This window comes from Fonsecaea pedrosoi, assembly GCF_000835455.1.
Source record: "Fonsecaea pedrosoi CBS 271.37 unplaced genomic scaffold supercont1.3, whole genome shotgun sequence".
NCBI lineage: Eukaryota > Fungi > Ascomycota > Eurotiomycetes > Chaetothyriales > Herpotrichiellaceae > Fonsecaea > Fonsecaea pedrosoi.
The window spans coordinates 4,460,856-4,485,466 of NW_013550613.1; the positions used below are offsets into that span (position 1 = coordinate 4,460,856).

Here is a 24,611-nt window from a genome sequence, read left to right on the forward strand (position 1 = left end):
GGGGGAGCCTGAGTCCGTGGCCCATTACCGCCCGCAACATCTCTTGGCGCTCCAACTGCACCTCCGGAGGCGGGCGACTGTAACATGAATCACATCCAAACTGCGCTTTGGGAGAGGATTCATACTCCTACTCGTAAGACCATCAGGAGAACTAACTGCAAACCCCGTAGTCTGTGGTCCCTCTCCGCTTCTCGATCATCTATGAGTCCGAACACGAGGCTTACTCTCTGCCACTCCCAAGAAGGGAAAGGATATCAAAAAGTCATTTGTCCTCTATGATAGACATGGACTGAAAGACAGGGGCCAAAGAGTGATGACAAGCCCAATAGACATCGCCTATAGGGCAGTTCTACCATATCAAGATAGCCCCGTCCGCTTCACCACCGCATAAGCGAGTGAGCAGTAAGAACGTTAACTAGACACCTGTGTTTGGTGGTGGTGATGGTGGTGGTGTAACTGATAGTACCGAGTACTGGTAGTGTTGCGCCTGCAGGACTCTTCGAGGCCTTCACCAGCCTACGCCCACTAAAAAGGAACCACCCACCAATTACCCATACAAAGCCTTTACAAAAACCCATCCTTTCACCTTCTACTCTTCCCTCTTCCCCTCTCCTGCCGAGTTGCTTCTCTCCCTCTCTCTCTCTCTCTCCTCTTCCATCATCCTGTTCCTCAGTTCTGTCTTGTCCTGTCCTTTTCCACATCGCTTCAGCGTTCGCCAGACAGTCCTTCAATCCATCGGAGTCACTCTCTTGTGTGCTCTTATCCCTCTCCGCTGTGGGCCCCCGGTCCCCGTCCAGTTCCGTTTTCCTGTCCTTCCCTCGCCCAAGAAATAAATCTTACGTCGAATCGAGCCTGCCTTCCGCTACATCGACTTATCTGCCTGCGCCGTATTGCGCAGTTCTCGGTTACCATCACCCTCAATCCCCTCGAGTGCTTATTGCCATTGCGACAGTCATCAGCTCAACGCTACATCATCACCTTCGTCGAGCGATTCGCACCTTGTCACTGACACCGCCTTGTCACTCCACCACTCCATCCTGGCCCACAGGTCCTCGACTCGAGTGTCGACCGCAATACGCAATTTGATTAGGATTCGTGACCATCCTTCCTCCAACGTTTGAGAATCGCTGCATCTCCAAACCTCTCAGGGACGTCAAAATCGACTTCGGTATCCTCCTTGGCACCGTTCTAGGTGAGTTTCCATCCCCGTTTGATGAGCCTTTATCCAAGATGCTCTGCATCTTCCCCCCCTCCAGAAGTTTAATGCTTTAGCTTCTGTATTCGTGGTCTGGGTTGCATCCTGCTATATCAATTCTGGAGCGTACTGACATTTTAATCCATACTAGTTGCATCTTCTTTCCCTCCTTGTGCACAGATTCACTGAGGCAATATCGTTGCTTCACTCCTTTTCCCCTTTCGAGGGCCTCCCACAGGCTGGCCAGGCCTAAGCCAAACAAGAGCTAGGAACTACATTGATCTACCAAGTACATCTCAACCATGGCACAACCAGGCTCGTCTGGTGTGCCCGGCCCTGCAGGGCGCAGACTTCATATCGCCCATCGACGTAGTCCATCGGAGCTCACTCCGCTCATGATGGAACAACTGGCTCTTCAGCAACAAATCGAATTACTCCAACAGCAACAACAGCAAATCGCTGCTACTCATCAGCAGTATGTCAACATGGGCATGATTCAGCAACCGCTGCAAAGCATGCCTGCGTACTCTCCCATTCAAGGGCAACCCAATCTTTCGGGAATCTCGCCCAATAACACCAATTTTCAATTCCCCCAGATCCAGCAGCAGATGGCCATGCAGGGAAATGCCCCTGCACAACCCGGGGCTCACCGCAGAAATCAATCCGCGCTTCCAGGCATGGCTATGGGCCCTCCCCCAGCACCATCCACTGGCACTGCTGGTTCAGCCTTTGGCGACTTCAACCAGCAGGCAATGGGTCAGAATCGTGAGAACACCAGTGGCCGCGGAGGAAGGGGTGGCTCTGCACAAAGTGGACATACTCGACGCCATTCATTAGCTCTTCCCGAGGCAAAGAAAGCTGCTGAACTCGCAGAGAAGAAGCGGACTTCTGCTGGCTTTCAGTTCCCCATTCCAGGAGCTGGTGGTATCGCGGAAAGTCCTGTGGCTGCCACTCCTGTCGATGATAGATTGAACACGCCCGTCACCCCTTCGGGCCTGGGTCTGCAGCGTGCTGGCAATGCTCGTATGGTTGGTCATAGCCGAAGCCAGAGTATGGCGGCAGGAAGTGCTCGGGGTGGAGGCGGGGCTGGCCGTGGAGGCGGATCTTTTCAATTCCCAGCACAGGGTGATGCTGGCACAGGTAATCAGTCAGATCTACAGCGTCGTGGCAGCCAAAGCAACCACACAAGACAGGGGTCTCGCAACTTCGAGGGCAATTGGCGTCAACAGAATAATCAGCAGACAACTGATCAGTCGCCTCAACAGATGGGTCAATTCAGCCAACCGCAGGGTATGGGCGGTGGAAACTTCCAGCCTGGCCATCGCGGTCGAGGATCAATGAACCAGTCCATCGGCTCGATGAGTGGATTCCAATACCCGGGCCAGCCCCAGTTGCTGCAACTTCCCCAAGGCCAAATGATGATGGCACCACAGATGTTTGCTGGCCAGCAACTGAACGCTTTGCAGATCGCGCAGCTTCAGGCAATGCAAGGTGCACAGCTTGGTGGTCTTCAGGCCAGTCAGCACGCTCCCCCAATGGGCTTGCAACAGCAGCAACAACAGCGAAAGACTCTGTTTACCCCCTATCTTCCTCAAGCCACACTTCCTGCGTTGCTCAATGATGGCCAGCTGGTTGCGGGCATCCTGCGAGTGAACAAGAAGAACCGATCTGACGCCTATGTCACTACCAACGATCTCGACGCAGATATCTTCATTTGTGGTAGCAAAGACCGAAATCGTGCTCTTGAGGGGGACCTGGTTGCGGTCGAACTGCTTGATGTCGACGAGGTCTGGGGTCAGAAGCGTGAGAAGGAAGAGAAGAAGAAACGCAAGGACATTACCGACACTCGCTCGTCGGGGAATGCCCAAAACGGCAAGAGTGATACCGCTTCGACCACTGACAACACTTCGATTGCCCCAGATGGGAGTATCCGGCGACGTGGCAGCTTGCGTCAGCGTCCAACGCAAAAGAAGAACGATGATGTCGAGGTCGAAGGCCAGAGCCTGCTGTTGATGGAAGAAGAAGAGATCAGCGACGAACAGAAGCCTCTCTACGCAGGTCACGTCGTCGCCGTTATTGAGCGCGTCGCTGGGCAGATGTTCTCCGGTACACTTGGTCTACTCCGACCAAGTAGCCAGGCCACGAAGGAGAAGCAAGAAGCCGAGCGCCAGGCGCGGGATGGAGGCCATTCACGATCGGAATCTCGTGCCCAAGATAAGCCGAAGATCGTGTGGTTCAAGCCTACTGATAAACGCGTGCCCTTGATTGCTATCCCAACAGAACAGGCCCCGCGAGACTTTGTGGATAAGCACATGGACTACGCCAACAGAATCTTCGTGGCTTGTATCAAGCGCTGGCCGATCACCTCCTTGCATCCATTCGGTACTCTTGTTGAGCAGTTGGGTGAAATGGGTGATCTCCGCGTCGAGACAGACGCCTTGCTCCGTGACAACAACTTTGGATCTGACGAGTTTTCCGATGCTGTCTTGAAGAGTGTTGGGTGGGATGACTGGTCGTTGCAGACTGAGAGCGAGGAGAGCCTAGCCTCACGCCTCGACCTTCGCAACGAGCGAACTTTCACCATTGACCCTAACGGCACTAAAGAGCTTGACGATGCCATCCACATCAAGCAACTCGACAATGGATTGGTCGAGCTCGGCATCCATGTCACGGATATTGCCCATTTTGTCAAAGCAAATTCACTGGTCGACCGAGAGGCTAAGAAACGAGGGACTGGCGTTTACTTGATGACCAGGGCCGTTAACATGCTCCCATCGAAACTGTCTGCAGACATATGCTCATTGCTTCCAGGCGAGGGCCGTCTGACCGTGAGTGTGATCTTCAAAGTCAATTCTGAGACAGGGCAGATCGAAGGAGAGCCTTTCATTGGCAAATCGATTATCCAAAGCTCTGGCAAGCTCGGATACCGAGCAATTGACGCTGTCGTCAAGGGAGGCGAGCTGCCTGAATTGAACGGGCCCACAGCCGAGGACATCAAGACTTTGCACAAGATCGCCAGCAAATTCCGAGAAGCTCGTTTTGGCAACCGTTCTGCGACTATCGCCCCTCTTCGACTGCTTTATCAGCTCGACGATGAGAACATTCCAGTGGAGCAGAATATCTTCAACACATCTGCCGCACACGAGATCATGGAAGAGCTCAGCTGTAAAGCCAACTTCTTTGTTGCGCAGAAGATCTTCGCTGCCATGCCCGACAAGGCGTTCTTGCGAAGACAGTCACCTCCCAACCCGCGACGACTTTTGACGTTCGTCGATCGAATGACCCGAGCCGGCTATGACATTGATAGCTCTAGCAGTGGAAGCCTGCAGAACAGTCTCTTCAAAGTGGGAGATTCGGACTTGCGGAAGGGCATGGAAACTCTGTTGGTCAAGACTTTGCAGCGTGCCAAATACTACATTGGCGAACAGGTTGCGGAGGAGCAGCGTCAACACTATGCACTCAATCTGCCTCTTTACACCCACTTCACCAACCCTTCGCGCCGATATGCTGACATTGTCGTCCACCGGCAACTGGAGGCAGCTCTTTCCAATGGTGCTGTCGAATTCAACGAAGACATGGAGAGCCTGGCCAAAACAGCCGAGCAATGTAACAACAAGAAAGACTCTGCTCATTGCGCGCAAGAACAGAGTGTCCACATTGAGTCCTGCCGACTCATGGATAAGAAGAGCAAAGAGATGGGAGGCGACCTTATCAGCGAGGGCATCGTCATTTGTGTCTACGAGTCTGCATTCGATGTCCTTATCCCAGAGTATGGATTCGAGAAACGTGTGCATTGCGACCAGCTTCCTTTGAAAAAGGCAGAGTTCCGCAAGGACGAACGAGTGCTCGAACTCTACTGGGAGAAAGGGGTTCCGTCATCTGCCTACGTTCCTGAAGATGAAAGACCCCGTGCCTCAGTGAGCACTAGAGGTACAAACGGTGCAACCGAGTCTGCACGAGAACGGGCCAAGGAACGATACGAATCTCAACGCAAGCAGACGGACAGCAACACCATGTCAACCGATGATGTTGATGCGCTCTTTGACGACGACAGCGCATCGGAAATCACCGAAATGGCTGCTGGTGTATCTCTGAATTCGCCACTTGACCGATCGACTCAGAGCATGCCCCCATCCCCGGCCCGTAACGGTGGACTGAGCCAAGCACCAGCCCGAACACAATCCGAGTCGAAAATCGCAAGACCAGCTGGTGATATTCCAGAGCACAACTTGACCGACAAGGAGAAGTATCTCAGCTACTTCAAGCTTCGGGAGGAAGGAGGTGAATACATTCAAGATGTGACTGAAATGACTCGAGTGCCTGTCATTTTAAAGACTGACCTGACCAAGAGTCCACCGTAAGTGATGTGGAAACCCTCAGCTGCGCCTTACGGCTACTGACCTTTTGCCTAGATGCTTGACTATCCGATCCATGAATCCATATGCATTGTAATTAATGCATAATTATCACGTAATTACCGTCAGGAGGAACAGGTCAACACCAACTAGATGGGACAGGTCTTTATTACAGAATGGACAGGTCTATGAGATCCGAAATATCAACAACAAGGCGGCAGATATTGCAGACAGCAAATCTTGCATCGATTTGACTTGGAGCTGCATTTGGTAGCTGGAGACGCAGACAGGCGACGACCAGTGGGATTTGGGGAAGGCAGAGAGCGATGACGGCAGAATGCAAAACAACCCTTTGGGGCGATGGAACCGAGAAGAGAGACTGAGACTAGAGTCTGAGGCTGGACCTGAACATCGATTAAGAAAATATCCAGCATGTCCGAGTATCAGAAGAGCACGGGAAAACATCAGTCAAGGATCTGAGCGACCGGGTTGTCCGAAGAAAGAGCACGCGAACGAGGTGAGAAAAGGGCCCCAGATCGTGTGTGTCTTTGTTGAAATCAGAGTGCTTATCGAGCGTAGTATGAACACCAAAAAGTTTTTCTATGTTGATATTTTCTTCTGGTCGTCTGAATCGTCAATTCGTGTATCTCTATGCAAGTATCGTGAGTGCGCGTTGCGACTAATACATTTCCACCTCGTCGAGAATGTCGCTCAAGACATGTCCCCAAACCGACAAAACCTCAGCACATACTATCTGCGTGGCCAGGTAACAATGACTGCCCGAACCAAAGCCCTCTCGAGGAGCGTAGTGTAATAATGTGAAGTGCCTCCAAATCCTGGTTCATCTTGCACTCGTCACTCCCTGCTCCATGGCCACGGGGCTGTGTGTCATGCGGTGCAAGGCATGCAATCTATCGTGACTGGCTCACGCAAGACGCCCGCTTCTTCCCAGCAAACATACGACGTCGGTGGTGTGGGACCTCATGCGCCTTTGGTGATGCGCTCAAAGACCCCAACACCATATCGGCCCAAGGCCGATGCGCAGGCGACCGCCTCAGCACCGACCTTCCTCATCCTCTCCGCGCCGTCCTTGTCTTCTACGCCTCCGACGCCGATGATCATGATGCCCTTGGTAGAAGGGTCCCGGTCGAGTAGTTTCCGAAACGTGGCAACGTTCCCCAAGGCCAGGGGATGAAGCGCTGCTCCTGCCAAACCGCCCAGTCCGCTGCCCGCCTCGTTGCTGAGTGCCGGGTCGAGGTTCGAGTTGAGGAGAAGGCTGTTGCCCAGGGTATTTGTACATGTAATGAAGTCGATCACTGAACCTTCTCCAGGCTCGGAAGACTTCGCGTTGCGCAGAGAGTCCACAGCCATTTCGAATTGACCGGTATATGTGTACGGTGGAAGTTTGATCCCAACTTTAGGCACCGAATCAGGCGTGGCCATTCGTCCGCGATAGGTGGATTTCGAATCGCTTATTGCCTCGAGGTACTCATCCAATTGTTTCTTGTCGTATGCTGGTGGTGGAGCAGATGCGATATTGGGGCACGAGAGGTTGACCTCCATAGCTAGACGCAGATCTTCGTCCATTTCCGCAGCGTTGGCGATGAGAGCATACGCCATGGCGATTTCATCTGGGGTTCCCGTCACGGACAGGATGAACGGTTTCTTGGTCGGCGTGTCAGTACCCAGATGGCGCTGGCCAACAATTTCATTGATAATGCCAAGGTACTCGGAGAGAGTGAGCGGGGAGTAACCCAGCGTGTTGAGGGTTGATACAGGTTCTGACGAGTCGGAAGAAGATTGTTTCGAAGCCTCGCCCTTTGGAGCGTCGCCGGGGATGGTCTTGCCGGGCGTAAAGAAGATGTATTGATGGACGGAGTCGTCGTGAGTAAAGCCTTCGAGCAAGGAGGTTCGAATTGTCACGGCGCCTGTGTAGGGGGTGTCGTAGAGAGCTTTGATATCTTCGAGAGTCGTGGCCCATGGACAGGCGGAATTGAGGAGTGGTGGGTTGATCACCAATTTTTTGGCCGCCATGATTGAAGGATTTCCACAACTTTGCTCACTGAAGAGACGAGAGACAAGGAGACCAGCAGCCTCGTAGTATATCCTTCTCTTTCTATTTCTTTAGGTGTTTTGCTGCCTCTCTATCCCGGACGGCTTACCGCTTTCTCAGTTTACTCTAGAGGCCGACCGGAAAAGGCTCCAGGCTGTGGCGACACTCGTTGTCAGACTTGGGGTGCGTGTATCTTGAGGAGGTGATGCTAAGAGAGGAGGAAAGATGCGCAGTCGAGGACCAGTTTGCTCTTGTCACACGGCCAGAGCGATCGACATTGTACGAAAAACGCCCAACTCTGCCCTTCCTGCGGTCTCGTGGGGTAGAGAAGGGGTGAATGGGTCAAGGCAGACGCACACAACCCACAGACAAGAAAGAAAAAGCCAGCCAGCCAATGCTGCTATAATTATACCCGCCGCAGCAGCAGAATCATGATCATACGTGTGCCGCCTTCCTGGCGAGCTGGCTATGGAGAAAAATGAGGTGCGTGGCTGACTGGGCGACTCCGGATCTAGCACCAACCAGCAAATCATGAGGCCGCAAATGTCTCGGATCTGTGATAACATGTTTTGCAGGGCTGTCTACCGAAGGGGTCTGCGAGTACCGAGTAATACCAGACAAGTCAAGTCTGTGCCGCGTGTGGGTCGAGAATGCTCGTCACTCGTCTTCGTGCGTTTTTCGTCTATCATCAGGTTTACGTCGAGGGTAAAATGCCATCGCTCTAAAGACAAGTCCAACAAATCCGTGCCAGGCAGGAGTCAAGACCTTGAACTCTACCTCAACACCAGGCAAGCCAAGGCTAGAATTCCCTTTCGGACAGTCTCGAAATCTCTTGACCTGGTCTGTGTCGCTGGCCGGAAGAGGTGCATCCCCATGCCCTTGAATGTTTCCTTCTTACAGCTTCTGCATAGCCACGACATCGGTAGACTGAACATGATCTTCATCCTCTTCGATCTTCTGCTGCAGTTCATCCAGAGAGACCTTCTCGTCCTCGATAACCAAGTTGACCTGCAGCTTCTTGATACCGAAGCCAACAGCGACCAGTTTATGACCACCCCAAACAAGACCATCCTGCTCGATAGCCAACACATTTTTCACAAGCTCGTCCATGTCCGTCTCATCATCCCAAGGCTTCACATCGAGCGTGACGATTGACTTTGCGGCGGGCTTGGTCTTGCCCTCCTTCTTCTTCTTGTACTCTGCCAGTCTCTTCTCGCGTTCAGCCACGACCTCTGGATCTTCCTCTTCCTCGTCAGAGCCGAATAGGTCAACCTCATCGTCGTCATCCTCGGCCTTTTCGGGGGCGTCCTTGGGGTTTTGGGTTACAGCAACAGCCTCGGGGCCGTAGGTGGTGAAGGGCTTGGATGGGTCGCCAGGCAGCGTGGAGAAGTCAGCCTCGTAGGACTTGACGTGGTTGTACCAGCGGTAGGCATGAGGGTAGCGTTCAACGGGAGGTGCCTCTTTAAGAGCCTTGAAGCTCACGACGTCGGCTTGAGATGGCTGGAACCTGCGGAGACAGAGTTAGCGACCACGTCGAGCTTGATATCTTCTTGGACAAAGTTGTGTTTGTTTCTAACAAAACTCAGAGGTGCAAATGCATGCGATTGGAAGTAGTCATTTTGCGGTGTCTTAAGCCGCCTCATCAACACGGACCAATTGTTTCTCATCTTGGAAAGCAAAAATCAGGGGGTTGAGGCTGAAGAGAAGAAATCACGTACCCAGAAATGTATGAACGGGTCTTGAGCCAGTTGTTCAGGACTGTCATTGAGTCAGTGGCATGGTTCGGAGAGGGGTTCAAAGGGGGGCCATGGAACAAGACGTACGTGTGAGGCCACCGTCGGAGACGAAGTCGGTGAAACCCATCTTGACTGATGATTTGGATGCTTTCAGATAATTTGAGAGTGGTCTAAGGGTCTAGTGTGGTGGTGTTGGAGTGGTATGGGAGGGCGCAGTCAAAAATGAATCTTTGATCGATGCCCAAATTCAAAAAAATCCATGAGTCCGCCATGCCAAGAACGGATAATGCCAGCCTCGCCGCTTTTAGGAAACAGCACCACCTACATTCTATTAACCGATCTAGGACTTGGGCCAGAGGCACAGCAAATCAAATGACAATGTCTGACACCGAGTTGAAGCTGCACCCTCACAACGACCATCAGTGAGCTCACTTCCCGAAGGACCTATCACGCCATTGTTGCTTCCATATCCTGGTCCTAGAAGAAAGAGCGATATCCACCATGTAGGGAAAAGGCGAGAATGCCACCAGCTTCTGATTCGATCCAATCCTCTGAGCCGGCGTGGTATGCCTGCCGTCTCCCTTTTCACGCTGTCCTCTCCTTCACCACGAGGTGAGCAACCAGCCCCAGCAATGACTCATCCCGATCTTCTCGCAAAGTGCCTTGTGTTGCCATCTCCAGTCCTAAATTTGGCACGCTTTCGAACAACAATGAGCCACCTTGCACCCGCCGCACTTCAGCACTTTCTGGTGTTCCTGAGACGGATCTGTCACACCCCCAGCAACCCTCCACTCCCGGGTTGGAATCGGCTCCTCTGTCTTAGGCCGTGCTCCATGGATGAATCTCTTCGATGACCTTCTCCACCATAGGTACAGAGAAACTAGGAGAAATGGCCATGCGAACACAGTGCTTTGCCAGATGTGTCCATCCAGGCACGTCTGGCTTGTAACCCTGTGGAAACTTCCCCAGCCCGCACGAGCAGACTATGTTCCCGTCGACCTTCGGAGTAGGCACGGTAGAGGTACTCTGTGCTGTATATTCACACGTCGCAGTGTGCTCCCAATCACGACAGCGCTCGACAAAAGCCGCTGCGGCATTCTCCCAAAGTGTGCGGGTCGTACTATCAACTTCGTACGTAGTGCCGGCCTTCTGGATCTGAGCAAGGATCTTTTGTGCCTTGCGAGTTCCAAGCTCTGCTGTTGAAGGCAGCATTGCAGCGTCTAGAACAATGCTGAGGTTTGCCAGATCCAGCCGTAGCGACGAAATCACAACCGTCATGAACGGGACTTTTTCTCCATCGTACAGCACGTTAAACGTACTCAGGGGCTTCTTGCCACCCAGCCCAGGGTAACGGCTGAATATTTGTAGAAGCATCTGCTTGAACTTCAGACGTAAGTTATCAGACAGGCCATTTGGTCCGGTATGTCTGCGCGCCATCTCTTTCTCCTTCATTGAAAGCATTGACGATAAATAGTGTTCCATCCAGGTGAGTTTGGAAGCATCTGAAGTATCCACGATGGGAAGATGCTCCAAATGTAGATACCCCAGGTTCTCGAGGATTGGTTTGCCGCAAACAAGAGTCATCGGATAGAGAGTACCAGGATGGTTCGACAGAGCATCTGGAGCTGCGATACGTGCAATGAACTCAACATATACGGATTTTCGAGCAATCCTCGTCCTGGAACCAGACGTGATCAACGCAACTGGTAGTCGAACCCGCTGACGATACGCCAGTGAACCTGAGCTGATGTTGAGCTCGAGGTTGAAAGCAGACAACTGCTTGAACTCGACATCGCCATTTGACTGAAGCAGAGCCTCTGCATCTGTGGAGGTCAGGTCGATATGCAGATTGAGTTTCTTCACCTTTGTTGCCTCCCCGTCAAATATCATCTGGAGCGTCACGTTTCCGGTGCCGGTCTCTGCCGCATGTTGCCACATGGGCTTGCCAGGAAGAGACGAACATGGCATTCGTCCTTTCATATTTGGGGGGTTTTCTGTGATGAAAACACTCTTGTCACTCAAAGTAGCCCGATAGGCCTCGATGGACCTGACAGGGCGACCAGTGAGGATGCTTTCCATGGCCGCTATGGCCTGAGAATCCCCGTGGACCTTGGCAATGAACTGAACGGCCACCGTCGAGTGACTGAGATCGACCAACATGCATGAAGGCACAAGCGCCGAAACAATCAATGGGCAGCACCCTTCGGCCCCCTGCTCGTCCGTCTCCATATCCACCGCATAACTCGATGTGCCTTTAGTTCCTGACGTTCGGACAACGCCAAACCCAATCTGCACATCCGCAAAACGAGATTCGCGACCGGTGCTGGGAAGCCGTACAGAAAGTTCGAAGAGTGGCCATGCATTTGGCTTGCCGGTAAATATGAATGGCGCCCAGCTCGCATGCGGAACAGCAACGGTGAGGCAAGCGGCTGATGAATTTTCGAGCCAGCTCCGGCAGGGACTCAGTGTCATGGTTTCGGCATTCTCATTGTTGTCGCTGTCCGTGGTTGTAGTGCACACCCGAAGCTCCTGCAGGTAGAGATCCAATGACTCTGTATACTGTGAGTTCATCGCGGTATGGGTCGAGTCGTTGTGCAACAAGACGCGAAGACGCTCCATAAAGACCGGGAAATCGACAAAGTTGGCGCCTTTTATCAAACCCAAAATCGTGGCCAGAACAGAGCGTGTGTACTGTGGGAACTGAATGAGTGCTAATCTGTTGGCGGCGGTGTTTGATGTCTGAGTCCCTGAGGACTCGTGTTCAAACATGCGCAAACACATCTTGAACACAAAACGAGCAAGGTGGTCGGAATCAAATCTGACCCCCGCGACATTGACGTTCTTCCACGCAATGACGAAGCGAGCTTGACCGCCTTCACCGGCTTCAGTAGACCTCGCCATAGACTCCGGGTAATGCGAAAGACCCGTTGTATTCGTCCAGTACTGGATGGGGCTGAGGCCGAAGAGTAGCGATACAGTAACGATCTCGCCACACAATAGCCCTTGAGTATAATCTTCGAGACTTTGGTCGCGCAGTTGCAAAAGTTCCATGTAGATGGTGGAGGTTATTCCGGGTTTGAGCAGAGGTCTGCAGGCTGCTAGGATGTTCAAGGAACCCCAATGATCGACAAGATTGGATGTTTCAATCGCGTCGAACTTGTGCTGGCCAGATGAGCTCGAATCGTATTCCACGGGGTCAAGGACAAGTTGTTCGTACAGCAGCCTATCTCGATACTGAAAGGCACCCTCGCTGTTCTTGTGGGCGGCATGGTGTTGTAACACGTGGCAGAAAGCCCCAGCATCAGAAGCTGTGAATCGTATCTTCAGGCGATCTTTGACTCGTCGAAAGGTTTCGGCCCATGCTTGGAACTGTCTTGCTGCAGCTTGGGCTGGACACTTGATATCGACTGACGCCGATGACTTGAGATTGAGGGGAGAATCTCTCTTGAGTGGTGCGTATGCAGTCGCCAAGTGGAAGGATTGTAGGGGTTCCATCGATGCATAGACCAAGGAAATCCCATGCATGGTCGAAAATGTTGGGTTCAGGCATTTGGATTCGCCCGTGAGTTTGGCATCGCCGCAAGCCACCCCCGTCACCCAGTAGTCGTGCAGAAGCGATACCATATCGTCCAAAACCAATTCTGAGCATGGGGCCGCCGAACGAAGAGTCGAGATATTGAAACCTCCTCCCATAAGTCGTCGATGAGAGTTTACGGCTTTCCAGGCGGTGTTTTTCAATCGTTTTTGCTGTTCCTCGAAAGCAGATCCGTCCGTGTCATCAAGGGCGTACCATTTCCACAACGTGACCACACGATCAAAGCTTCCTTGATCGCAGAAACGAAGCCCCTGGCCGTATGTTTGTTGACGCCAATTCTCGATTGTTGTGCCCATGTCCACTAACTTCCGCGCTTGCTTCTGTAACAGGTGCAGCGAGTCTTGATCCAACTTCCAGTGATAGTAGATGTTCCAGATTCGACTGGTGTCCGCGCCGTCCACGTCGTCGATGAGGAGCGTGTAAAGGAGGATATTTCGAGCTACCATGTCATTAGCTTGGTCTCTCATGCGGGAGGCTCACCAGACCAATGATTTCGGCATCGACATCACAGCACGTAATGTCAAAGTGACTTTGATCTGACTCGGTTAGTATGAGCCATCCATGGACAATGTGCGCGTTGTCTTTTGCCCAACAAAGCTGGCCACTGTAGAGTACAAACCTGATGAGGGTCGGGAGTACAGCGAGAAGAGCAGGTTTCGAGCGTCACCGCAGCCGAGTAGCAACACCGCGGCGTCCTGGCCAGGCGGTATAGCTTCCAACACATCAACAGGAGGTGTGTTGCCCACTGGGTAGAAGCCCGACATGGTCGGGGTCACAGCCCGTCCTAACATTGTGGGCGTCGTGTGGGGAGATGAAAGCAGAAGAACGGATGAAGACGAAGAAGATGGGAGAGGTGTGGTGAGTGAGTGGAGGCTTTAGTAGCTGTCAGAGGAGATGATGGACGAGATGCTGGAGGAGTGAGACTCATGTGAAAAGATTCTGCTCGAGAAGTGAAATCGAAGACGCAACCTACCATGCAACACCACTTACTTCACTGTACAGATTGAACCACGGATCGAGCAAAAGTATGGGAGATTATGTCAAGTTGTTCATTTCCATGTTCATATCGGTCGTCAAGTCATTTCTCACCTTCTCGGCGTCACTTATCATCGTGATCCCCCTTTTCGATACCCATGAGTTGCAACTAGATTTGATCGGTGTTGCACTCTACAAGTTCCCTCCACCTTGGATCTGCGCCCAGTCTTTACACAATCAAGACAGAGACCAGGCTCAGCATCCATCAGAGTTGATAGGTCCTTTGTAAGCTTTCTCTTCATTGAACCGTCTCGAGAAGTTGCGAGTTCGCAGCGGGAATATGAGCCATTTGTGCAAGACGACTCTCCCGCGAGGCTGTTTGGCAGGTTCGAGACTTTCTCGACGACTTTGAGTAGACTCAGGTGCTCGAAGCCTTCTTCGTAGGGTGCAATCGCTTCCTTTCGCAAGGTAGAGAGATACTTTGTCACTCCCTCGGACGAAGCTCGACAGGAACAGTTCAAGAGGCGCGAGACGGGTTGCATGATGATTTTCTCCATCTTGCGGTTGATCTCGATTCTCCTGGTATTGAGCACATCTGCGCATGTAAGCATTCCAGCATTGTAAAGTGCGTTACAGCTTCTACCAACCCAGTAGAGAGCTAGGGACGGTGGGGTGGTCTGTGAGACCGGGTAATACGTCAAATTGCCCGGCTTGTGACTGCATCAACCTCCACGAGATATCCGAAAATGCGGTGGGCAGGTCCAGAAGATAAGCAACCAGCAGCTGTCTATTCAGCTGAGCGGCGACGTAAGTGTCTGAAAGGCTCTGCAGCCAGAGTGCCGCACAGTGTCTCAGGGCAACGGTACATTGGTATTTGTCACAGACCAGGGCCAGCTTCTCCAAGGAGTCAATTTCCAGCTCTTGTGGGATCTGATCGAGCTGAAAATGGATGACTCTACAGACAAGTTTGAAAGCATCGAGGTCATCATCTGGCAGAGGGACGACGCGAAGGTTATCCTCTGTATTCCGGACGGTCCCTTCTCTGAAACCTGGCCTGAGCATGGCAGCGAACACCGGAGAAGCGAGAGAGAGAACTTTGGACGAGGTTCGGAGGCGTTCATTCTCAATCTCGATGACGAGATCGCCAATGGGGTCGATGTCAATACAAGTAGTCGCCATGATCCTTGGCAATTCGGTGGAGAGATGGGCATTCAAAGTAGGTGCTTTCAGGCCGGGACGTTAGGCAAGGCGAGTCTCAAGTAGTCGGCTCAAGCCAATCATAATAGACTATGTATATCGGCTATCTGCGGTCAAGGCTAGATCGTGAATGGAATAGACTGGGACTGATGAACTATTCCCCATTCGGAAGTATGTGGGTGCGGAATCATTCGATGTGGCTCGAGGCTTCCAGAAAGACAAGGCCATGCTCGGCCGGAAAATATTTACCACTCTATTCTTTGGCAGTGCGGTCAACATGTTTCTTTCTGTCCTTGATCACAGATAACACTACTAAACTGCATATCCAATAAAGACAACCATGAACGCCGCAAGGTCGACGCTCGTTCGACGAGCTGTGCCTTCGCGAGTACTGCCGTCACCTTTACTCCGTCGAAGAGCTGCTCCCTCCATATTATCCAATACCAGCTATGCGGTAGTTCCTCGCTCCGTACTCCCAGCTACCACCTTCGTTCGCACCTACGCCAATGGCCGACCTCACCCACCCGGCGGGACTCATCGCATGAATATGGGAGGCGAACCCGAGAAACCTGCATTAGAAGAATACGGGGTTGACCTGACTGCCCGAGCAAAAGACGGGAAGCTAGACCCGGTCATCGGAAGAGATGGAGAGATTCACCGAACAATACAGATCCTGTCACGGCGGACAAAAAACAATCCTGTCTTGATCGGCGCAGCTGGAACCGGAAAGACCGCAATCCTCGAAGGTCTCGCACAGAGGATAGTAAGAGGAGACGTACCCGAGAGCATCAAAAATAAGAGGGTCATCTCTTTGGACCTTGGTCAATTGATAGCTGGTGCAAAGTTCAGAGGCGACTTTGAGGAAAGGTTGAAGAGGGTCTTGAAAGAGGTACAAGAGGCACATGGAGGGGTCATCCTTTTTATCGACGAATTGCACACCCTGCTCGGTCTGGGAAAGGCTGAGGGCTCAATTGATGCGAGCAACCTCTTAAAACCGGCCTTGTCACGCGGTGAACTACAATGCTGTGGTGCCACCACCCTCAATGAATACCGTCAAATCGAGAAGGATGTGGCACTCGCACGCCGATTCCAACCGATCCTAGTTGGCGAGCCTTCAGTCCAGGACACCATCTCCATCTTGCGTGGTATCAAAGATCGCTACGAAGTCCATCATGGCGTACGCATTACAGATGGTGCTCTTGTTGCTGCCGCAACGTACAGCAATCGGTATATCACTGATAGATTTCTCCCCGACAAAGCTATCGATCTCGTGGATGAAGCAGCCTCCGCTTTGCGCTTACAACAAGAGTCCAAACCTGACGCCATCCAGAAGCTGGATCGCGAGATCATGACCATTCAAATTGAGCTCGAGTCTCTGCGTAAGGAGACCGACATCGCCTCCAAGGAGCGTCGACAAAAGCTTGAGGAGACACTCGCAGAGAAGAAGAAAGAGGTAGATCGTCTGACTGAGATTTGGGATCGCGAAAAAGCAGAAATCGAAGCCATCAAGCGAACTAAGGAAGAACTGGAAAGGGCTCGACAGGAACTGGAGCTAGCCAGACGCGCTGGCAACTTTGCTCGCGCTGGTGAACTTCAATATGCGACCATCCCCAAACTCGAATCCCAACTGCCAAAGGAAGGCGAAGAAGTTACCTCGACAACGAAGAACGGAGAGACCCTCATTCATGACTCGGTAACTGCCGATGATATCGCCAACGTCGTCAGCCGGACGACAGGAATTCCAGTCAACAAACTCATGGCTGGGGAGGTCGAAAAGCTCGTGAAGATGGAAGACAAACTGAGAGAGCACGTTCGTGGCCAAGACGAAGCGCTTACTGCAGTGGCCAATGCGGTCCGCATGCAACGAGCAGGTCTTAATGGCGAAAACCGTCCGCTCGGAAGCTTCATGTTCCTCGGCCCTACCGGAGTAGGGAAAACAGAACTCTGCAAACAGATTGCAAACTTCCTCTTCAGCACAGAGACCGCCGTGGTTCGATTTGACATGTCGGAATTCCAGGAGAAGCACACAGTCTCGCGACTCATTGGCGCCACCGCAGGCTACGTGGGGTACGAGGATGCGGGGCAGCTGACAGAGGCCGTCCGACGCAAGCCGTATGCAGTCCTCCTGTTCGACGAGTTTGAAAAGGCCCACCGTGACATTTCAAGTTTGCTGCTGCAAGTACTCGACGAAGGGTTCCTCACAGACAGTCAAGGCCACAAAGTCGACTTCCGAAACACCCTGATTGTCTTGACCAGCAATCTTGGTGCAGAGATTCTGATGGGTAGCGGCGCCGATGTGGAGGCTGTGACGCCCGAACAAAAGAAGGGGGTAATGGAGGTTGTGCAAGCCTCCTACCCACCCGAGTTCCTCAACCGGATCGACGAATTCATCATCTTCAACAAGCTATCCAAATCTGCCCTGCGAGATATTGTGGACATCCGGATCCGCGAACTTCAAGGGCGCCTTGATGATCGCAGGATGAACCTTGACGTGTCACCCGAGGTCAAGGACTGGTTGTGTGAGAAAGGCTATGATCCTCGCTACGGCGCCCGTCCACTCAATCGCCTAATACAGCACGAGATTGGTCGAAAGTTGGCAGACAGGATCATAAGAGGTGAACTGAAGACGGGCGACACTGCAAAAGTCATTGTAGGTAAGAACCGGGAGGCTTTGGAACTGGAAGTGCAACCCAAAGCCTGAGGTTTGGAGGCGTATGACGACTTGACTGGCGGCGCCATTTGGCACTGTTCCTCCATCCCAGCTCGAGCTGAAAACGGCCAGCCACCGATCTGAGGGAGGACACGACACGATACGATCTAAAAGAACTGTACATGACAGACACGATGGAGGTTTGAACTCCTTGGGGACAAACGGCGGCGCATTTTGTGAAATTTGGTGGATACGGCGATACCCCACTCGATTCTACATTTACAATTGCATAAAGCAGGTGATGAGGTGGCTAGCATTTTATACATGTGTATGTGTATGTATATGCATTTCCGGTATACTCGGTATATGGACGGCTATACCAAAGGCACAAAAAAAGGAACAAACATGTATAACTAGTATTGTTTTGATTAGGAGAACAATCATAGTCAATGATACTCACAATCAACTCAATCATTTTCATTCTATTCTCACCTAATTTCTACCTCCTTCTGCTCTTTGTACGTATGTATATATGTGTGTCTCTTACCCTGTACGGACCCTTCCTGTCCCTCTCCCTCCCGTTCTGGGTGGACCAGATGATGAGAGGGTATCGGATATGGAATAGAAATATGGAGTAAGGCAGGGGAGAACGGGAGAAATAGAGAGGCGGAAGATGGAAGGATGTGATGTTGCTGGGATCGATTCGATCCGAGTTGGACGACATTGCTTCTATTTTCCCCCTTTTCTATACCGTCTTGAACTGTGAAGGGTCTACGCCTAACTATAGCTTCGCTAAAGTGCTCTACTTGTACATGTCTCAGTACAGGACAGTATGCTCGGACCGTGTCTCGGTTGTCTTGCTTGGTGTCTTCACTTCTGGACAACTACCTCTCGCTGGTCCGCGTGGACTTTACATCCTTGTGCTCGTGCTCGTTCATTCCGACCTTCTTGCCCTTCTTCGTTGTCCTCGTCTCTTCCTCTCGCGGTCGTGGTGTCTGAAACTGCCGTCGCCGTTTCTGTCTCCGAAATCCTCCGAAGCCGACTGGCGCGCTTATACGCCTTGACCTGCCTGTCGGCTTTGCGCACGATGCTCCACTGTAACCTGCTCAGGAGGCCCCTTTTCTTGAGATCTGCACCAGTAGCGTCAACGATGGCGGCTGCTTCGTCGTCTCCGTCATCGTCGTAGACCTCGTGCAAAGTCGAGGCCCGTCTGCGCCGCTCCTTGTCCGCGAAGAGCGTGTCGATGGCTTCGAGTGGTTGGCCGCCTGTCTCTGGGTAGAAGAGCCAGACGATGATGGCGTTGGCCAGGTTCAGCACCGCCCAGACGATGTAGAATTTCCAGCCTAGATTCTTGACGCCGTCTGGAATAGAAGGAGAGTCAGTGAAACGAATAGATAACCACGGTGGATACAAGGTCTCCTTTTCCCTTTCAAACTCACCTGGCGTGACCTCGACGACGAGAAAGTTGCCCAAGAAATCTGCGCCCGCGGCCAGTGCGGCGCCTTTGGCTCGAATCTTCAGGGGTAGGATCTCGGGCGGGTAGACCCAGACGGTGGCCATCCAGCCCCACGTGAAGCACGCTTCAAAGGCAAAGACAAAGAACACGGCAGCCACGCCGGCGGAGGTGTTGTGGTAGTTGGCGGCTTCGATGCGGTTGACGGCGATGGCTTCGGCCACCAGAACCAGGCACATGCCCAAGGCCATGGAGATGAAGAGGAGCCGGCGCCCCACGCGGTCGATGGTGTACCAGGTGAGGAACGAGGCGATGATGTACCACAGTTGCAGGAAACAACCCATGAGGATGGACATTTCCTGGGTCATGTTCAACGACGTGGAGAAGAGCGTCGGTGCGTAGTATGTTACCTGCCAGAGAAAAGGTGTTGTCAGCTATGCAATAGATCATCAACCCCTCCCGAGGGCGCAGCGCACTTACAATGTTAATTCCCGACATCTGCTGCATGAATTGGATCCCCAACGCCAGATAGAATCGCTTGTTGGCCGAAATGCCATTGCTGCGGAACAGGTCTGCCCAGGAGCCCTCTTCCCTCTCCTCGATGGCGATAGCTTCCATGATCTCGTTCTTTTCCGTCTGTACGACCCGGTCCTTTTCGTCCCGTCCCCTGAGTCGCGCGAGCACTGCGAGCCCTTCCTCTGGAGAGCGGTGTCGCATGAGCCAGCGCGGGGTGTCGGGTAACCACGGTGCGACCAGCATGATGTAGATGGCGAAGACCAGCTGGAATGCAAGTGGGAATCGCCACTGCGCACTACTGTGGACAAAGAAGAAGCCGTAGTTGATCCAGTAAGCAATCATCAGCCCACCGAGCATGGTGGAGAGCTGGCAGCAGACTTGCCAGCCGCGTTGAGCTGCAGCACTGATTTCCGCCTGGTAGACAGGGGTGACGGAGGTGATGTACCCAATGCCTATTCCCGTGCAGATTCGCGAGACCATGAACTGAATCCGTTCGTAGCTGCTAGCCATGAGGATTGTCCCGACAATCAGCGCCGAAGTACCCAACAGTAGCGTTCTCTTGCGGCCTAGCTGTTCACCCGTAAAGGCGGCACCGATGGCGCCAAACACGGCGCCCACGTCATATAGCGCCGTCATGGTGCCGACCATGAGCGAGCTCGGATGATCCATTTGTGCCAGCCAGTACTTGGATATCACCACGCCGGACATGACGCCCTGGTCGTACCCAAACAAGAGAAAGCCCGACGAGCATACTGAAGTGATGGCGGCAATGAGCCACCCACCAACAAGGCGATTCGTTCCCTTCATCACCGACATTTTGGCGGGAAACGCGGTTCAGAGAGAAAGGGCTGGGGAAGGGACGAAGCAGAAAGAACCATCATCAGCGATAGCCGAGAGAGCGGTGGACAGCCCACTATATGGTGGCCGGGCGTCGGAATCGAAGTCGAAGCTTTTGGTCAAGCATTGCAAGCATTGCGAAGCAACTTAGTGAGGAAGAATTGCGACCTGCTGTATTTGGTACATGATTGACGTTGGTGACATTGACTCGCACAATGACGTGTCGACGACAGGGTTGATGGGCCAGTAGCGTGGGACGATAACAGAGAGAGATGGATCGACAGCGGGGACGGCATCGAGGGGGTCACAGGGCGGAATGGGGTACGGTAGATGTCGTGGTGGTAGTGAAGGTGAGGGATAAAGGATAAAGGATGAAGTGTGAAGATCATTCTTCCTCCTCGTTGCCTGCGGAGAACAGCCCGACGGCAATCGGCAACCCACAGGCGCCCAACAGGGAAATGTTCTAACGCTTCCAAGGCATTCGGCACGCTACCCTCCCTCTCGTCCCCTGATACTCCGATACATTCCCTACGGCTTCCATGCCCTCACAGTACCTCGTATTTGGGGTATTTAGAAGGTACCCTTGACTACCCCCGAAAGTCACGGAGATCTCCGTGTATCGCTCAACGGCAGTATCTTCATTGCTTGACTCAAAGCTCCCTCCCGAGAACCCAATTCCGGGTCTCGTTTGGTTCCCCCCTGCTTTACTGCCCCTTTTTCATCCGCAGCCTTGTCAAGATTTCCGCCGAGCCTTGACAATCTCAACAACTCGAACTTGTCATGCCACTCTTTCAACAGTCACTTTAACGTCGGGTATGTCTTGTGGAAATTCTTTCTCGCCCTCAGACAAGCTCGTTAGGCGAAAGACGTCGAAAGGCATCGCAACTCTTGGAACCTCTCACCCGAAACATGCTTACCTCCCTACCATTGCTCTCTCCCTTCTGCGTCACTTTTCGTCTCCATGATCAACGTGTTAGCTCAGATGCTCGTCTTTATACTCTCTTAGTCAGTATGAAACCAGTGCTCTACATTTGTAGATTGATTTCTTGACATGCAAACAAACACGCAGATTGGCTGAAACATGCTGGAAATGCAAGTCTCGCGGAACGTCCGACTGGCGGCGACGAGCAGCCATGAATAGGATTTTGGTACAAAAGAACTGGTGACAATTACGGGAGTAGACATGTAGGTGCCTGACTATGACAACATGTTCCGTGTCTGGTATCATGAGAGGCATTGGCTCAGGAACGGGGTTTGAGTAACCGTGCGTGATACGGCCAGAGGAGAGGCTCCGCCGATTCGCTGCTTGTTTCTGATATGGAAACGAGCCGGCATGAAAGTATCTGCGCTTGTGCCCAGACCGACCCAGCCATCAGTGGCAAGTAGCCGGGAAAGGGGTTGAACTGGTGAAGATCACAATAGAATCGTTGGTTGCGAGTCTCCAGGTCGAGGCGCAGACAAATCCCTGCTGACGTCATCGGTTCGTGAATTAGCCACGTGAACACGCGACGCGTCGAGTTGGAAGCGCGTAGCGACGTCAATCTATCGAGATCCAGCCTTCATTGCTGAGGTATTGGGGGAACAGTATCTCTGCTCCTGTTCCCAAACTACTGGCAAATTACTGAGCAGTATGGTTGACTCCTTCCACCTGTCTTCATGGCATCGGGTGAGCAACAAACTCCCGCAGCGCATTCCATGGACAAATCTTCCGGCGCCACCAAGTACCGCCAGATCAGCTCCCTCCGGATTCCAATTCCACTGGTTATGTGTCCGACCGTCTCACAAGCTGGTTGGCTTGTCACCCGATGACTGTTCAATGAAATTGCATCCCCATGTCGTGATCGCAGGTTGTGGTTACACAAGCCCCAGGGAATGCCGCGGTACTCCTCTCAAGTTGCACATGCGTATCAGGCACCGTCATGCGTGGATCTCGTTGGTGGAACAAGATGCCCCTATCTGAAGATGGCGCCATCACCTTCGAGACTCCATATACAACTGCTTGGATCTTTGTTTGACTTACTTTGTAATGATCCTTGACAGGTCACCCAGAAGCCATTGTCGCTCTCTACAATGGGGTCCTACGACGAACGCATAGACCTGTCGACGGCCGACATCATCGATATCCAGTCAGACGCCGAGAAGATCGAGTTGTTCAAAGACACTGCCGAATCATTGAAAGCCCAATCGCCGAGCCTCCCGTCATTGTTGTTGTGGGATGAACAAGGGTTGAAGTTCTTCGAGGCCGTTACCTACACGACCGAGTACTACCTGACGAACTGTGAGATTGAGCTCTTGAAAAAACACAGCCATCAGATAGCGCAGAGGATTGAGTCTGGCGCCATTATTGTCGAGCTGGGGAGTGGGTGTCTTCGAAAGACAAAGATTCTTCTGCAAGCGGTAGACGATATGAGTAAGCCCGTCGACTACTACGCCCTAGACCTGTCACGGTCAGAGCTTGAACGGACTCTACAAGAGGTGTCTCCAGGTACCTTCCAGCACGTCCGATGCCATGGACTATTGGGCACCTATGACGATGGATTGACGTGGCTGCAGCAACCAGAAATCGCTTCCAGGCCAAAAGTTGTGCTTTCTCTGGGTTCGACCCTCGGGAGCTTCACCCGGGCTGAAGCAGCCGACTTCTTCGCTGGGTTTGCCAAAGCTATAGATCATTGCGTCAACGGCGCAACCCGTAGTGAGGCTCTGATGATCATCGGTGTGGACGGTTGCAAAAAAGGCGAACAGGTGTGGTCTGCCTACAACGATGCAGAATCCCGGAACGACCAATTTATCAAAAACGCATTGGAATACGCGAACCGGATCCTGGGGAAGGACATCTTCCATCAGAGTGAGTGGGACCGTCACGGCCAGTGGAACGAAACCATTGGCCGACACGAACAATACCTGGTACCTCGGAAGGATATCTGGTTTGAGGAACGTTGTCTAAAGGCCGGTGAAAAGATCTTTGTTGTCGCGAGCCACAAATATGACGACGAGGATCGACAACGACTTTGGCATGGTGCCGGTCTGACGGTGGTAGAGGGGTGGCGGCATCCCGAAACTCAATACGGTGAGTGGTATTGTGGGTTTCATCAGCTTCGGAGCTAACAGCGACCAGGACTGTATCTTCTATCCGCGTAAGACGCGAAGTTCAGGCGAGAGCAAGAGCAGATCTATAAAAAAAGCGCTCGGGACCTGGGGTAGACCCCAATACACGAAATGGGGATTTCATGAGGTTTTACCATCTGTTGGACTTGGATTAGCAGAGACTTCTTTGCGGGTCGCTAGAGGCAGGCAGTACTCTGTTCCATGTGCAGTCACATCGAGCTCTCTCTTCTCCTTGACATGCACTGCACGGGCCAGAAGGGCGCAAAAAAAAAAAAAAAAAAAAAAAAAAAAAAAAAAAAAAAGAGCGGGCAGCCTTGTCTCTACGTACTCTCGTTTGCTAGGTCTACCTGTATCCCGCAACAAGCCGCGTTTCCTTTAACAATGGCGATAAAGACAATCAATACATACCTCGTCCTCGGCGTAGAGGTCCTTGAGGTATAAAAGTCTCCGCCCTTGAACATTCGACACCTCGTCATCTCGACATCAACAAAATAATGTACCCCCTTGAGGCTAGGTAGTATGGCGGCCGCCAAAGTACAGGTTACTATTTGATTATAATATCGTGATACCCACATACCTATGTACCTACGTGCCCACCTACGTGCCTACCCAGGAAGGAAGTACATAATTAGGATCAACCCCGAACGGAGAATCCACTCAGCCAACTATACGCGAAACGGAGTTAATACAGCCAGGGTGTCACTATTAGCCCCCTTTTTCAGGCCTCGAATAATAATTATTAATTAATCCCCATTCGGGATATGTAACACCAATACAGCAACGCAAAGTTTGGCTTTAAAATCAACCCCTGTCACGTCAGGAACATGGAACAAAATAATACCTTTGACAGAGGGACAAATCATCCCACAGTCCTCCTCACTCACTCACTCAGGCGTTTTGTCTCTTCGGGGAACTGACTCTTGACTCCTTCGACTACCCAGCGA

The 24,611-nt window shown here is 52.3% G+C and overlaps 8 protein-coding genes across 8 annotated transcripts; 3 read left to right on the forward strand and 5 right to left on the reverse strand.

Moving 5' to 3' along the window:
- Positions 1 to 1,497: 1,497 nt before the first annotated feature.
- On the forward strand, positions 1,498 to 5,647 carry Z517_05551 (uncharacterized protein; the record flags this gene model as incomplete). Its single annotated transcript, XM_013430878.1, has 2 exons — positions 1,498 to 5,552; positions 5,608 to 5,647. 2 exons carry the CDS (start codon positions 1,498 to 1,500, stop codon positions 5,645 to 5,647), a joined length of 4,095 nt encoding a protein of 1,364 aa, XP_013286332.1.
- An 884-nt stretch (positions 5,648 to 6,531) lies between these two features.
- Positions 6,532 to 7,584, reverse strand: Z517_05552 (uncharacterized protein; the record flags this gene model as incomplete). The annotated part of the gene is made up of 1 exon (XM_013430879.1): positions 6,532 to 7,584. One exon carries the CDS (start codon positions 7,582 to 7,584, stop codon positions 6,532 to 6,534), a length of 1,053 nt encoding a protein of 350 aa, XP_013286333.1.
- Positions 7,585 to 8,497: 913 nt separating this feature from the next.
- On the reverse strand, positions 8,498 to 9,466 carry Z517_05553 (uncharacterized protein; the record flags this gene model as incomplete). The annotated part of the gene is made up of 3 exons (XM_013430880.1): positions 8,498 to 9,110; positions 9,322 to 9,361; positions 9,427 to 9,466. 3 exons carry the CDS (start codon positions 9,464 to 9,466, stop codon positions 8,498 to 8,500), a joined length of 693 nt encoding a protein of 230 aa, XP_013286334.1.
- A 692-nt stretch (positions 9,467 to 10,158) lies between these two features.
- On the reverse strand, positions 10,159 to 13,725 carry Z517_05554 (uncharacterized protein; the record flags this gene model as incomplete). The annotated part of the gene is made up of 3 exons (XM_013430881.1): positions 10,159 to 13,373; positions 13,420 to 13,470; positions 13,554 to 13,725. 3 exons carry the CDS (start codon positions 13,723 to 13,725, stop codon positions 10,159 to 10,161), a joined length of 3,438 nt encoding a protein of 1,145 aa, XP_013286335.1.
- A 308-nt stretch (positions 13,726 to 14,033) lies between these two features.
- Z517_05555 (uncharacterized protein) lies at positions 14,034 to 15,088 on the reverse strand (the record flags this gene model as incomplete). The annotated part of the gene is made up of 3 exons (XM_013430882.1): positions 14,034 to 14,078; positions 14,143 to 14,504; positions 14,557 to 15,088. The coding sequence occupies 3 exons, from the start codon at positions 15,086 to 15,088 to the stop codon at positions 14,034 to 14,036; spliced, it is 939 nt and encodes a 312-aa protein (XP_013286336.1).
- Positions 15,089 to 15,446: 358 nt separating this feature from the next.
- On the forward strand, positions 15,447 to 17,807 carry Z517_05556 (uncharacterized protein; the record flags this gene model as incomplete). Its single annotated transcript, XM_013430883.1, has 1 exon — positions 15,447 to 17,807. One exon carries the CDS (start codon positions 15,447 to 15,449, stop codon positions 17,805 to 17,807), a length of 2,361 nt encoding a protein of 786 aa, XP_013286337.1.
- An 819-nt stretch (positions 17,808 to 18,626) lies between these two features.
- Z517_05557 (uncharacterized protein) lies at positions 18,627 to 20,541 on the reverse strand (the record flags this gene model as incomplete). The annotated part of the gene is made up of 3 exons (XM_013430884.1): positions 18,627 to 19,117; positions 19,196 to 19,619; positions 19,690 to 20,541. The coding sequence occupies 3 exons, from the start codon at positions 20,539 to 20,541 to the stop codon at positions 18,627 to 18,629; spliced, it is 1,767 nt and encodes a 588-aa protein (XP_013286338.1).
- A 2,091-nt stretch (positions 20,542 to 22,632) lies between these two features.
- On the forward strand, positions 22,633 to 23,700 carry Z517_05558 (uncharacterized protein; the record flags this gene model as incomplete). The annotated part of the gene is made up of 2 exons (XM_013430885.1): positions 22,633 to 23,629; positions 23,678 to 23,700. 2 exons carry the CDS (start codon positions 22,633 to 22,635, stop codon positions 23,698 to 23,700), a joined length of 1,020 nt encoding a protein of 339 aa, XP_013286339.1.
- Between the last annotated feature and the right edge of the window lie 911 nt (positions 23,701 to 24,611).